At 36.5% G+C, this 16,495-nt stretch overlaps 1 protein-coding gene across 1 annotated transcript in view; it reads right to left on the bottom strand.

Moving 5' to 3' along the window:
* The window catches only part of ZNF277 (zinc finger protein 277), a 52,413-nt gene that overhangs the window by 29,300 nt on the left and 6,618 nt on the right, over positions 1 to 16,495 (bottom strand). Inside the window, exon 2 of the mRNA XM_087933997.1 lies at positions 1,502 to 1,703. Coding sequence (XP_087790123.1) covers positions 1,502 to 1,703 — 202 coding nt within the window. The remainder of the gene's footprint in view (positions 1 to 1,501; positions 1,704 to 16,495) is intronic.

Here is a 16,495-nt window from a genome sequence, read left to right as displayed (position 1 = left end):
TGCCTTTCAATAATTCCTGCTAGAGATTCTGTGAGAATGGTGCTTGAAAAAGAGCTATTGTATAGGCAGATAACTATTTATTTACTAAGGTTATTTTTTACGTTTTCTTATTAAATTATTTTTGTTTGTGTTTAAAATCACCTCCAAAATACTTACGTTTGAATATCTAGGGGTATCAAACTCGATTTCATTGAGGGCTGTATCAGGGTTGTATTTGACCTCGGGGACCAGGGTGGGTATGGCCAAGATGGTTGTGCCCAGCTCAACGCCACTCATGTCAGGGGCACCTGTGATAGCCAAGAACTTTCCTCAGTCCCTCCCTCACTCTCATCTCCTTCCTTCCTTTCCTTCCTTTCCTTCCTTTCCTTCCTTCCTTCCACTTTCTTCCCCTCTTTTCTTATTTTTCCTTCCTTGCTCTATTCCCATCTTTCTTTCTTTTTCATTTTCTTTCCTCTTTTTCTTCCTCCTTTCCTGTCCCTTCTTGCATGTTCAAACGCAAAAGGGGAAACACTTCTCCTTTCGTTTTGTTTTTAGTTCGTTTTGCTAACCCTCTGCCAGCGAAAAAGGAGTTCAGGTGGAACCGCATGCATCCCTGCTGGGCCCCTTTTTGGACGTGACGCCCTCCTGAAGCCCTCCGCCGGCAAAAACGGATCCAGCCCATGGGATGCTTAGATCTGGCCTGCAGGGCCGCACTGGAAATAGCAAAGGATCTGCCCGCGGTGCCACTGCCAGCAAAAATGGAGCTCGTGAGGGCTGCGTGAGCCCCCTGAGCTCCGTTTTTGCTAGCAGAGGTCGTCACAGCCAAACACAGGGCCTGGGAGGGCCGCACTTGGCTCTCCTGAGTTCCATTCTCACTGGCAGAGGCTCTACAGGCCGGTCCTTTGATGCTTCCAGGGCAGCCAAGTGGGCCAGACCTAAGCACCCCATGGGCTGGATCCAGCCCATGGGCCTTGAGTTTGACACACCTGTTTTAACAGGATGAAATTTAAATATAAAATGGCAGAAAGTCAGAAAGAAATCAGAACCAAATACATTTTGTACTACTATGTAGAGTTGGTGCAAATTCATAGAATAATTTTAAAGATCTGTTTCTCTTCTGGGTCTTCAGTTTTAAGTTTGGACATTTTGTTTAAAATTCCAAAATGTGGTCTACATTTGTACAATGGCCTAACTCTCCACTTTTTCATAACTAGAACTATTTGGCACATATATTCACCACGAGTAATTCTAGTCCTGTGTCTATAATATCCGGGATGGACTTTCACATTCACAATTCTAAAACTATGAAAAAATATAATTTTATTGTTTGCATGTATATTGATTATTAAGAGTTATCTGTTATTATTTCTCTTATTTAAACCAATCATTCCAGTTTCCACTGATCTTCATCAATCCTCTTCTTCCATTTGTAGTGTACCAGCAGAAACAATGGTCGACATATTAGAATAAGATCATGGCATCTCTGTGCTAAGATCTATTACCTAATTTTAAGGCAACATACCTTCTAAAATCTGCAATCAGCTTGACTTCTGCTATGACAAATTTGTGTTTTGTGATCATGTGTTTCAGAATTTGATTTTGTTCTGATATTGGATAATATTCTTCACAGAATAGACAAGGCACAGCTGGAGATTCTTCTTCAGCAGAAATGCCACATGGACTTTCTGGCAGGGAAAGTGGTTCCAAAATATAGTCTTGGTGGCCTGAAGGGAATAATAATATCAGGATCAGGATTAATACATAACACAAACATACATTTTTGCACGTACATTCTATCTGCGTTATTCCTGAAGTATAATCAATAATATAACTCATATATGCAGGAATCTATTTTAAACAATCAAGCAGCGGTTTTCATTCTAGTGCCCAAGGACTGGTATAATGAATGGGAAAACAAAAACAGAATAGCTGTGTCACCATGAAATATATTCCTTAAGTGTCCGTCATTCTGCTCCAAAATTCAACCCCAATTCATCTTGCACGCCCAGTCTAAACTATAAGCAATGCGGACACAACTTGTTCCTTTCTGTTGTCATAGCCCAGAGAAGAAAATTCAAATAATACTTCCATTGCAAAACACAAGACAAATTATAATTACATCATTTTCAAAATAGCATTAACATTTGAGGCAATTCCATTCAAAATGGCTATATTCAAACCAAACCAGCAAGTATTGTTCATATTGAAACAAAACTCATGAAATATATACCGTTTTGAGTAAAATCCTTACTGTCTAACAAGGAAGAAAAACACATTTTCTACCAAAATATTAAATTCTTATTACTGAGCCACAATAGCACTCCTGGAAGTTACTGCTAAGGAACTGGATACTTTACTCTTTAATATGACAGATAACAGTCTAAATCAAAGGAAAATAAAGCCCTTTGGGCTCTTGGCTTAGTCAACTAATCCTTGAGAAATTATCTACGAAGGATCAGTTCAGGCGTCTGGGAATAACAATATCACCTTCTTCCAAAAATGGACTTAGAAGAAAGAGAAAGAAAGTGTCAACAATTTGAGGAAGAGATGGGGTTGTCTGAAAAAATGTGTTTCAAAGCAAGAATGTCTAATTCACTTTTAGCATAAACTCATAAACTCACTTTTAGCATAAACTCATAAACTATACAGATAGTCCTTGGTTTATGACTATAATTTGGACTTGAAATTGTTGCACTTGATTTCATGGTCTTTTTTTACCATCATTATTAAGCAAATCCATCTTCATCTATTGATTTTGCTTGTTGGAAGCCCTCTGGAAAAGTCAGAAATGGAGATCACATATCTCCAAGATGCTGCAACAGTTATAAACAGATGCTGATTGCCAACGGCCCCAATTCTGATCATGTGACTACTGGGACAAATATGAGGCAGGTTCTTAAGTCACTTTCTTCAGCACCACTGTAACTTTGAACAGTAATTAAATGAATGATTGTAATTTCAATTCACTTGAATAAATATGGAATCCAGCGTAAAGTATGTCACATCCACATGCACAGTACTCCTGTCTTCTTGAAACAAACTCTTTTTAGGGAAAACCTAATCAAACATTATTCCATTTAATAAATAATTTCAAAATAGGAAGGGGCCATATATAATTAAAATGCTATCTTACAAAAGTTGTATTCATCCTTGCACGGTCACAAAAATGTCAGTTTTTAGATGGGTTTATCACTAAGCAAGCTTCACATATGAGGGGCTATGTTTTGATCCCTGGCATCCTCAGGTAGAAATGAACCTGTCTGCAGGATGGATTAGCTAGTCTAATTTGGAACAAGCCACATTTGTGTATATACGTTCTTTCAGATACTTCACCTAGTAGAATTGCAAAAGGCATACTTGTCAGAATTTATTTTGCTTCTCCAAGTGAGGAGAACAAAGAATGTTCAGGGTTTTTTTGTGTGTTTTAAATACTAGAAATATAATCCATTCACAATTCCCAACTTCCCTTATCCCTTAAATTCATCTTGGATCATGGCCACCTCCATGTATAATTCTTGAACTCTTGTATAATGTCTGGTTTAATGCTCAAACAGATGGAAATTGCATATCTCTGCTCCTGAAGAATGCCAGAAATTCTCAGAACAATCTCATCAAACAAGATTAGGCATGATACATTTTTTGTGATCCTCTCATTAATTTCTATTAATCTGGAAGCGCCCATGTGACTTTAGCAGATACTGCATTTGACTAAGTGCAGCAAGAAAAATTAGACCACCTTGGATAGTCTTTAGTCTTTGCAGAAAACCAAAAGTAAAAAACCAAACTGAAACCTAGATTTTATTGTTCACAAACATTGGAAATATAGATGCAGATTATAATGGCATCTTGTAGACTTTGTGTTATAAAATTTTTCTTAAGAATATGATATATAAATATGGGTATTGATGTGCTTGTCAGCTCACCGTGTTGAAATAATTGTACAAAAACAATAAGCACATCTGCTGCATTATTGTTTTTCTAATTAAATTCAGCAGTTGAATGAATAAATTCATTAGCAGCAAGCCTGCTTTATTATCTCATTAATATAGCTAGCTAGTACAAGAGATTAGTTGAAGAACTTGACAACAATACCCTAAACAAGGGACAAAAAGGAATGCCTTACAAAGAAATAAACAGCCAAGAAAACAAATCAGTATAATGAGAAGGATGTCCCAAAGATCCTTTTTCAGGAGGCAGCTGGACTTGTTTTTCTTTTGAAGACATTTAATTCTCATCCAAGAATCTGGTTCCTACAGTCTGCAATTTTCTCTGGAAATCCATTCCTACTCCCACACCATTCAAAGGGTGTCCATCCCAAATTGTATAGCTAAAAGTCTGTAGAGATTCTCAGTCATCCAGGTCATGGTTGCCTCCTGTAAAGCACCTTTGGGACAACCACGACCTAGATGACTGAGAATCTCTACAGACAATGAGAAGGATGTTGTCCAGTAATTCTGAAACTCATATATTAAAAAGATGTGTATAACAAAAAAAAAAGGGGGGGGAATGGTTTCTCTAGTATTTATCTGACCAAAAAAAATGCTTTATTGTACCAAGTATATTAAAAAAGAACAAAAAATGTCAATCAAATTGCTACCAAGAGTTGAGGGGATGGAATAAAGATCAGATGATTTCTATGATCATTTTAATGAGATTGGTCTCTGAAGTGGCTTTATTACATTTCCATGATCCTGAAAAGGCTTCGAATTCTCCATCTGTTTTCTATGTCTACAAAATTCCAAATATACATTCTATAAAGCAAATATTTTTAAGATCTGATTATTTTTACGTTATAATGATAGCACATAATACTTCTAACTTAAGTTAACTTAAGAGAATAGAACTAGAGAATGCATTAATATGACTAAGCAACTATGTGCAGCATTTATTGGAGAAATATGGTAACATGGTGGGACTAGACTTGCCTTATCTTTGCCTCTGGAAACATGTAAATTCTCAGTATCAGAGATTTTTGTGTGGCTTCTAGAATCTCTTCCTATCACAAATGTCAAAAATTGGTGGAAGTTTCTCTAATTTTTGAGAAGAAAAATACCCCCCCAACCACATGTAGGCTTAACAGTTCCAAAAGAAACCACTTGGCATATTCCCAATAAATCCCAATAAATCCCAAAAGATCATTTATCAATCTAATGTGTGCCAAGATTCACTAACTCTATACATCAACCTATCCACTGCTATCCAGACAACCTAAATCTGTGTTAGATTTGATTATGGGACAACAAGACAACAACTATGTTGTTTTATTGATATTTATAAAAAAGACAACTAAATTTATGTTAAATCCAATTATGTTGATTCCTAATAAGTACCGCCCGTTTCCTGTGTCTATTTATAATAAGGTAATGAAAAGGGACCTGAGATAAAGTGCAGAGATTTGAATATGGCAATTGTGTTTTCCACAAAGAAAAAATGATGGATGGAATCAATGAAGTATTTCAAGTGTATACTAGATATGCTATGAGACACAACTACCCAGAGAAGTACATGTGAGATTCACTAAGAAAACAATTAAAAAGAAATATTACAGAAACCAAGAAATGATCCATTGAAATACAAAGTTCTGAAACAGGTACCGAGAAGTGAGAGATTTGAGAAGAGAGTATCAATTCTTGACAAAGATCCTAATTAAAAAAGGAGTGAATTATAGATGGTTGATCCCAGAAAGTTTGATGCTTATTTGGCAAGAACAAAGACACAGACTGGACTCAATAGAGAAAGTAGAGCTATTTTATGATGAATGCTTCAAAGGAAAAGAAGAGAGAACAAGAGAGGAGGAAATAATCAAATTTCAAGAGGAAATGGCTTAAGAAAGGGACAAAGAGAAAAGAGAAGAAAGAATATGAGAAGAAGGAGCAATAGATGGTAGGCCGGAACCAAAAGGGGCAAGCGAACAAAGAACAATGAGAGCAATAAATCCTACATATAAAGTGTAAATAATGAATGAGGAAAAGAAGCTAATATCAATAAAGAATAAATGGATTAAATTCGGCCATCAAAAGAAAAAAGACTTTTCATAAGTTAGAAAAACTAAAATCAAATATAATTTGTCTACCAGAAGTATATATTAAAAAAACCCTTGTTCAACTCTTGGACCATCCTAGAATTGGGAATTTATATGCTTCATTGGCACAACAAAATAAAAGAGGTTTAGTCTTATATATTAAGAATACAATAAAAGCTAAATTAATTTTTACAGATGAAGAAAGGAGAATATTGATGGTGGAAATAATAGTTAATAATCAGCAAACACTTTTAATAGCAACATATACACCAAATGAGAGACAAGAAGTTTTATAAAAAAAATACACAATAACAGAATTGGAATTCTATATGCATTCTAGGAGACTTTAATGCTATTATAGATGTAGAGTTGGACTACAAAACACAGAAGATAAATAAAAAAAAATAGAAAGACATTACCAAAATCATTTTTAAGATGGCAGCGGAACTAGGTATTTGAGACATAGGTATTTGACACCTGCCCCTCCCACTCACTCCTTGCCTGGCCTGAGAAGGGAAGTATGGGCAATGGAGATTTGCTCCATATTCCAGAGCGGAAGTGAAGCTTCATCTCTTGCTGGGTCTTGCGGACATTTCTTCCGGCCCTTTTTGGTGCTGCGAACTTGGAGATGCACAACTTTCTCTCTATCCCCAAACACTGGCTGGCCCAGCCGAGAGAGATGAGGAGAGGTGAGAGAGAGGTATAAAAGAGAAGAATGCCAGAAATTCTCAGAACAATCTCATCAAACAACATTAGGCATGATACATTTTTTGTGATCCTCTCATTAATTTCTATTAATCTGGAAGCACCCATGTGACTTTAGCAGATATTGCATTTGACTAAGTGCAGCAAGAAAAATTAGACCACCTTGGATAGTCTTTAGTCTTTGTAGAAACCCAAAACCAAAAGTAAAAAACCAAACTGAAACCTAGATTTTATTGTTCACAAACACTGGAAATATAGATGCAGATTATAATGGCATCTTGTAGACTTTGTGTTATAAATTTTTTTTTTTAAGAATATGATATATAAATATGGGTATTGATGTGCTTGTCAGCTCACCGTGTTGAAATAATTGTACAAAAACAATAAGCACATCTGCTGCATTATTGTTTTTCTAATTAAATTCAGCAGTTGAATGAATAAATTCATTAGCAGCAAGCCTGCTTTATTATCTCATTAATATAGCTAGCTAGTACAAGAGATTAGTTGAAGAACTTGACAACAATACCCTAAACAAGGGACAAAAAGGAATGCCTTACAAAGAAATAAACAGCCAAGAAAACAAATCAGTATAATGAGAAGGATGTCCCAAAGATCCTTTTTCAGGAGGCAGCTGGACTTGTTTTTCTTTTGAAGACATTTAATTCTCATCCAAGAATCTGGTTCCTACAGTCTGCAATTTTTCTCTGGAAATCCATTCCTACTCCCACACCATTCAAAGGGTGTCCATCCCAAATTGTATAGCTAAAAGTCTGTAGAGATTCTCAGTCATCCAGGTCATGGTTGCCTCCTGTAAAGCACCTTTGGGACAACCATGACCTAGATGACTGAGAATCTCTACAGACAATGAGAAGGATGTTGTCCAGTAATTCTGAAACTCATATATTAAAAAGATGTGTATAACAAAAAAGGGGGGGGAAATGGTTTCTCTAGTATTTATCTGACCAAAAAAAATGCTTTATTGTACCAAGTATATTAAAAAAGAACAAAAAATGTCGGTCAAATTGCTACCAAGAGTTGAGGGGATGGAATAAAGATCAGATGATTTCTATGATCATTTTAATAAGATTGGTTTCTGAAGTGGCTTTATTACATTTCCATGATCCTGAAAAGGCTACCATTATGAAATTAGAATCCCTTCGAATTCTCCATCTGTTTTCTAAGTCTACAAAATTCCAAATATACATTCTATAAAGCAAATATTTTTAAGATCTGATTATTTTTACGTTATAATGATAGCACATAATACTTCTAACTTAAGTTAACTTAAGAGAATAGAACTAGAGAATACATTAATATGACTAAGCAACTATGTGCAGCATTTATTGGCGAAATATGGGAACATGGTGGGACTATACTTGCCTTATCTTTGCCTCTGGAAACATGTAAATTCTCAGTATCAGAGATTTTTGTGTGGCTTCTAGAATCTCTTCCTATCACAAATGTCAAAAATTGGTGGAAGTTTCTCTAATTTTTGAGAAGAAAAAATACCCCCCTCCGCCAACCACATGTAGGCTTAACAGTTCCAAAAAAAAACACCACTCGGCATATTCCCAATAAATCCCAATAAATCCCAAAAGATCATTTATCAATCTAATGTGTGCCAAGATTCACTAACTCTATACATCAACCTATCCACTGCTATCCAGACAACCTAAATCTGTGTTAGATTTGATTATGGGACAACAAGACAACAACTATGCTGTTTTATTGATATTTATAAAAAAGACAACTAAATTTATGTTAAATCCAATTATGTTGATTCCTGATATGTACCGCCCATTTCCTGTGTCTATTTATAATAAGGTAATGAAAAGGGACCTGAGACAAAGTGCAGAGATTTAGATATGGCAATTGTGCTTTCCACTGTACTTCAATTCTAGGGATTTTCCTAAATATTTGCCATTTTATGGCAGAACAACATGGTTCTATTAACCTGTTAGCATTTTGAGTAGTAGACATATGGCCTAATTACAGTTCTATCAGCTTAAAATAACTTTTCCTGCATTACCTTTAACTTGCTTGTGTCAGGTATGTGTAGGTATGTATGAATGAACGAATGAAACATATATATTATTTGGCAACATGGAATGGCTCCAAAAGTTCTGGTGATTTGTCATCTTTGACTATGGATGAGGTTGTGCACCTAAAGACTGAACTAGTGTTCAATTTGGGGATTCTCCTGGACTCATGGCTCCTGCTTGAGTAAGTGACAATCATAATTAAGAGAGGCCTTTAAGAGATCTGCCTGGGAGTCTATTGCACCCTTTCCTGGAACAGAAGGTCTTATATATGGTCACTCATTCCTTAGTCACCTCCTAGTTGGATTATTGCAATGTGCTGTATGTGGAGTTGCTCTTGAAGATCACTCAAGAGTTACAACTGATATAGAATGTGGCAGTGCATACCATATTGGGGTGCCATAGGTTTGTTCATATTACACTTTTATTGCATGAGTTATATTAGCTCCTAGGTCCTTCTGGATACAATTCAAGATGCTGGTTGCAGTATTACCTTTAAAGCCCTACAAAACACAGTACCTGGTTATTTGCTGGACTGCAAATAACAATATCTCCTTGTCCCATTAGATCAGATACGGTGGGCTTGCTCACCTGAAATTTTGCCATCTGGTGGAAGATTGGTAGTGTAATTTTTCTGTGGCTGCCCCTACTTTTTTCCCACTGGTGATTTGACAGGTCCTTACTCTTCTAGCCTTTTAGAAGGCTGTTAAGACCTGGCTCTTTGGCTGGGAGGGCGGAGGAGCTGCCGTCGCAGCAGGAAGACAGGGATTTGGGAGCTCCCGAAAGAACCGTTGATATCCCTGATGCTGGACGGTCCTTTTGAACCTAAACTGTCCTGGAGAGATGGTAACAGAGGGGGACACACCCTGTCCCTGACATCGCAAAGTCCCTGGTTGATCCAGGAGAAGCTTCCTGAACCGGCGGCAGAAGAAAACGGCCATTAAGGCTGCTGGAAAGCTGGGATAGCTCTGGAACGAAAGGGAAAGTAGAAGGAAAGTATGTCGGAACTGGGTGAGATTTTAAACAAAATCATTAAGGATTAAAGAACACCCTAAGGGGAAAAGAAATTTTAAGAATATTGAAGACAGAAGAGAAAATTAGCGATGGGAAAGTATGTTTATAACTGTCAGATTTAATTAGGGCTATTTTATTATGTGTTTTAATAGAAAGATTAATTTTTTTTTCTTTTTAACTGGACTGGACTAATAATTTGGCAAAGACGAAGCTTTAATTTTACTTTTAAATCCTGGACTATTTTTCCCTTTACTTTGCTATTTAGTAACCTATAACTTTAAAAGTGAAACCTTTTTTTTTTTTTTTTTTAAAAAAAACCTTTTGGGATACAGTATAACAAAGGAGTGAAAGCAAAGCAATAATGACACCTAGAGATTACAGAAAAATTGAAAAAAATTAAGAACTGTTTTTTTGACAGTAGGCTGTTTAGAACCAAAAGGAAGACTTAGATCCAAAAGCAGAGTGCTGAAAGATTGTTGAAATAGGTGCTGTGCTGGTAATCTAAACAGCTGGAGATAGAAGAAGAGAAAGACTACTGTGACCTTGGACTATGTTTTGACTTGGCTTTTTGGATACAATATGGTGGCTTGGATTTGCTTTGTGACTTCTATTTAAAATAATTGCTGGCTATTTTATTTTGTTTTATTTTTGCTGCTGGTACCTTTTGGGGGCCTTTTACTATTTCATCTTTGCTTACAGCCGCTTGCTTCCTTTTTCTTTTTGGCTAGCCTTCTATTTGGAATATTTTAATTTTTCCTATTTTAATTTTTTATTATTGGACTATTACAAGTGGATTATTTTTGAAACTCACTCTTTTTTAATTTTTTGTTTCTTTTTTACTTTTGCCTCTTTGTGGATTTAATATTTTTGATTCCTCTATTTTTACATTTTTTTTAAAAAGGGAAAAAATTTTATCTTTTATTTTTTTTCTTCATTTTTGTTTTTTTTATATGGAAAGCTTGTTCCCTTTATAATTGGATTAAGGTAGAGAAGAACCCAAAGAAAACAGAATTTGGATTAGTTGGTAGATATTCTTTGCTTGGAATGATATTAATTTGAGATGAGGAAAATAGCTGCAACAGTATCTTCCATTCCCACTTCCTCCTCCCTAAGGCCAGTTGATCAGAGATCAATACAAGCTATGTTACAACAGGAAAAGGAAAAAGAGAAAGAGAAAGAGAAAGAAAAAGAAAAGGAGTTTCCAATGCAGGAGTTAAGAAAAATGATGCAAGCAATACAAGCAATACAAGAACAATGGAAGCGTGTTGAAGAGAAAGTTGAAAATATACAACAGATGATGATGAAGAAAGAATGCAAAAGATGGAAGAAAGGGGAGACTGGACAGAGAAAAAAGTTGGAGAAATAGACAACAGATTGACAGTAGTGGAGCAAGATAAGGGAAAGGGAATGATTGTCCTAGAGATGGATAAAGCTGATTTTTACCTAAGATTTCAAAATGTGGAAGAAGAAAAAGGAGAAAATCTTGCAGAGATAATGACAAAAATGCTGGCAGAAGCCATGGATATATCCAAAGAAAAAATGATGGATGGAATCGATGAAGTATTTCAAGTGTATACTAGATATGCTATGAGACACAACTACCCAGAGAAGTACATGTGAGATTCACTAAGAAAACAATTAAAAAGAAATATTACAGAAGCCAAGAGATGATCCATTGAAATACAAAGTTCTGAAACAGGTACCGAGAAGTGAGAGATTTGAGAAGAGAGTATCAATTCTTGACAAAGATCCTAATTAAAAAAAGAGTGAATTATAGATGGTTGATCCCAGAAAGTTTGATGCTTATTTGGCAAGAACAAAGACACAGACTGGACTCAATAGAGAAAGTAGAGTTATTTTATGATGAATGCTTCAAAGGAAAAGAAGAGAGAACAAGAGAGGAGGAAATAATCAAATTTCAAGAGGAAATGGCTTAAGAAAGGGACAAAGAGAAAAGAGAAGAAAGAATATGAGAAGAAGGAGCAACAGATGGTAGGCCGGAACCAAAAGAGGCAAGCGAACAAAGAACAATGAGAGCAATAAATCCTACATATAAAGTGTAAATAATGAATGAGGAAAAGAAGCTAATATCAATAAAGAATAAATGGATTAAATTCGGCCATCAAAAGAAAAAAGACTTTTCATAAGTTAGAAAAACTAAAATCAGATATAATTTGTCTACAAGAAGTATATATTAAAAAAACCCTTGTTCAGCTCTTGGACCATCCTAGAATTGGGAATTTATATGCTTCATTGGCACAACAAAATAAAAGAGGTGTAGTCTTATATATTAAGAATACAATACAAGCTAAATTAATTTTTACAGATGAAGAAGGGAGAATATTGATGGTGGAAATAATAGTTAATAATCAGCAAACACTTTTAATAGCAATATATGCACCAAATGAGAGACAAGAAGTTTTATTAAAAAAATACACAATAACAGAATTGGAATTCTATATGCATTCTAGGAGATTTTAATGCTACTATAGATGTAGAGCTGGACTACAAAACACAGAAGATAAATAAAAAAAATAGAAAGACATTACCAAAATCATTTTTAAGATGGCAGCGGAACTAGGTATTTGAGACATAGGTATTTGACACCCGCCCCTCCCACTCACTCCTTGCCTGGCCTGAGAAGGGAAGTATGGGCAATGGAGATTTGCTCCATATTCCAGAGCGGAAGTGAAGCTTCATCTCTTGCTGGGTCTTGCGGACATTTCTTCCGGCCCTTTTTGGTGCTGCGAACTTGGAGATGCACAACTTTCTCTCTATCCCCAAACACTGGCTGGCCCAGCCGAGAGAGATGAGGGAGAGGTGAGAGAGAGAAAAAGAGAGGTGAGAGAGAGATAAGAGCTGAGAAAGATATTGAAAGAGAGAGATGAGAGAAAAGAGAGGTGAGAGAGATAAGAGAGATGAGAGAGACAGAGAAAGAGATGAAAAAGAGATACTGAGAGAAAGAGATCACAGAGAGATGAGAGAGATGAGAGATGAGAAAAGATACTGACAGAGAGAGGTGAGAGAGGTGAGAGAAAGATAAGAAACTGAAAGATATCAGAAAGAGAGGTGAGAGAAAAAGATAAGATACTGAAAGATATCAGAAAGAGAGGTGAGAGAGGTGAGAGATGAGAGAAAAGAGATGAAAGATGAGAAAGAGAAAGAGAGAGAAAGAGAGAGATGAGAGATCCTGGTATTTTGTTTTCTGTGGAAAATGGGTCCAAATGGCTGAGGTTGCAGAAACAGGCGGCCAAGCTAGGTACCTGAAGAACCCCATCCCATCACTGGGAGTCCAGATGCTTCAGCCAGCGGTGCGCTGGATTCATATTAGTGGTCCCTGAGGTAGTTCGGGAAGATTTAAAATTATGAATTTAGCGGTCCCTGAGGTACGAAAGGTTGGGGCCCCCTGTATTAGATAACTCCTGATACATTCATTATCTAAGACCTAGGAATAGGGATGGCTAGAGACCAATAGAATAATTGTTAGATCATTACTAAGATGTTTATTTGATGGTATTTCATATATATCACACTTTATCCTGCCTTCTGCTTTAGTGAAATTATATAAAGCAATATTAACTCTATTGTTCAGGGTTCCTTGGCATTTTTGGCTGAGACCCCTTTTCTGGAGTGCTTCAATAAAGGGAAACAAAACCTGCATCTCTTTTCTGGTGTTCTTCATTGGCTTTGGCACCAAGCTCAGACCCGAACTGGGAACAACACTAGAATTTCTCAGCAGCCATGCATTATCATTCTTTACTTTCATAAGTGGGTATCTTTTAAACGTTACTTTCCAGATTTTTTAAAATGTCCTAAATTATATAAGAGAGAATCACTTCCTCAAAGCACACACACACAGAGGCCGAAGTTAGAATAACAAAATATTGTGTTTTAGCATGACAAATCCTATTCTCATTTGAAGCAACACAGATCCCCTTTAATTCTGGGTCAGTGAAACTTTGCATAGAGCCAACTATTTTATTGGCATTTCAGTCTGGAGAGGCTTTCTTTCTAGTGGCAATTCTGGCAGCATAGCCTTTTAGTTTCAGTACTCACAAGACTAGCCCCTACTTTATTAGGAAATAAGATTGATGGAAACATTAAATCTGGCATTTATTTCTTATATTTAACACTTTAGGGAGGCTTTAGCATAATTTAGGAAGCACAAAAGGGTCTCTATAACACAATAACCATTTTAGAAGCAGCAAAATACCATTGCTTTGATATATGATATATATCAATTATATCATTTGGTATATTTGATATATATGAACTACACAACTCAATCAGGGCAAAGCAATAGACACAATCTACATAGACTTCTGTAAAGCCTTTGATTCAGTGGTACATGACAAACTACTCCTAAAACTAAAATCTTATGGTATCTCTGGACACCTGCATAACTGGATAGAAGCATTCCTGTCAAACAGGCAACAAATGGTCAAAATTGGGAGCGTCCTATCAAGTTCTGTACCTGTCAACAGTGGTGTCCCCCAAGGCAGTATTCTAGGACCAACTCTCTTCATACTCTAAATAAATGACCTCTGTGATCATATTAAGAGCAACTGCGTTCTCTTTGCTGATGATGTAAAGCTATTCAACACCACAGACAATACTACTACCCTTCAAAAAGACCTCGACTATGTATCAGAATGGTCAAACAAATGGCAACTTCAAACCTCAACAAATAACTGTCTTACATATTGGCAAAAAAATCAGAAAATAAAATACAGGCTGAATAGTCAAGACCTTGTTGATGATCCAAACTCTGTCAAGGATCTTGAAGTATTCATCTCTAATGATTTAAGTGCTAGAGCCCACTGTAACTACATAGCCAAAAAGGCATTAAGAGTTGTTAACCTAATCTTACATAGCTTTTTCTCTAGTAATATTACACTACTAACTAGAGCATACAAAACATTTGCTAGACCAATACTCGAATATAGCTCATCAGTCTGGAACCCACAATACCTATCTGATATTAACACAGTTGAGAAAGTCCAGAAATATTTCACAAGAGTTCCCTTCTCCCCTACTCGTTGCAGAATACCTTATGCCACCAGACTTGAAATTCTAGACCTAGAAAACCTAGAACTATGCCGCCTTTGGTCCGATCTAAGTATAGTATATAAAATCATACACTGCAATGTCCTACCTGTCAATGAATACTTCAGCTTCAACCATAACAATACAAGAGTAAACAATAGATACAAACTCGAGGTTAATCGCACCAAACTTGATTGCAGGAAATATGACTTCGGCAACAGAGTGGTCAATGTCTGGAATACTCTACTGAACTCTGTGGTTTCTTCCCTAAGCCCCAAAAACTTTAACCTTAGACTTTCTACTATTGATTCATCCCTTTCCTAAGGGGTCTGTAGGGGGCATGCATAAGCGCACCAACGTGCCTACCATCCCTGTCCTATTGTTTTATTTTTCTTATATGTATCCATGTATTCATAACTATGTTTTTACTTATACCTATTATCTTGCAAGCAATTGACAAACCTAATAAAATAAAATAAAAAAATACTGTTCATGGGAAACAGCTGTGAAGATATTAGAAGAAGGTTACGGAAGTTGAAGGGAGCAGCGACTCTCCCAGTCAGCCAGCTTGTAGAAAGTGCTTATAAAGTATTTGTGAATAGGGATAAAGAGGAAAATGTACATGCAAGACAAAATACTGTGTTTTTGGCACAGGCTTTGCAAGGCAAACGTAGGACCAGTATTTTTCCCAGAAGAGGAGCCCTAGGAGAGAGAGGAATGAGAGGGTTAGGGAGGCTAAGAGGTAACTTATTCTCTCCTTGGGATTCTAAATCTGTCAAGGGCAGCAACAGCTTACTTCCCAGCGTATTGAAGCTGTCTACAGAATTCTACCTCCGAAAACTCGCCATCAACTCAGGGTATTTGGGGGGGATGGCAGGATTTTGTCATGTTTGAATCCCAAATTTTGTTTTATCCAAACCTCTTTATGAGGCCACAAAAGCAGAGGACAGAGATTCTTGTAAGTGGACCTCTCAGTGTGATCATGGATTTCATCAACTTAAACTAGCCTTAATGTCCACACCGGCTTGCCAAACTTAGATAAACTGCTTTACCTTTCAGTAGACAAAAAAGGGGATCGCAACTGGCATTTTAACTCAGAAATTAGGCAGGTAGGAGCATCCTGTGGCATATTTTTCTAAACTATTACATCATGTTGCTCTAGGATGGCCAGCCTGTTAGAAGGGTGCTGATGCTACGGTACTAATCGTTGAGTCAGAGAAGCTCACTTTTGGAAAGGACTTAGAAGCGAGAGTGACACGCGCAGTTAAAGAGCTTTTACAGATTAAAAGCAGCCATCGGCTCACCACCAACCGTTTAGCAAAATATCAAGCTATTTTTTTTCTTCCTCTACAAATGTCAGACTTGTGACTGTTAATCAGCTTAATTCAGCTTCTTTGATACATCTAGATGATTTATCCGATGATTTTCCTCATGACATGATTGTTTGCAAGTTCTGGATGCAGTCTATTCCAGTGGACCAGATTTGACAGATTTACAAAATGCTGAATTGGAACCATTTATTGATGGCAGCCGTTATGTTTTAGATGGCCAGCAAAGAGCTGGGTATGATGTTATCACTCTTTGTAATGTTTTGAGCAGGAAGCATTGCCTATTAATACATCTGCTCAAAAGACAGAACTTGTTGCTTTAAAAAATGTTTTGAAATTGGCAAAAGGGAAAACGGGCAATA

This window comes from Pseudonaja textilis, chromosome 5 (assembly GCF_049901715.1).
Source record: "Pseudonaja textilis isolate UNSWEBS1 chromosome 5, rPseTex1.2, whole genome shotgun sequence".
NCBI classification, from domain to species: domain Eukaryota; kingdom Metazoa; phylum Chordata; class Lepidosauria; order Squamata; family Elapidae; genus Pseudonaja; species Pseudonaja textilis.
Note: the sequence above shows the minus strand (reverse complement) of the source record. Positions and strands in the feature narration are given on the sequence as shown.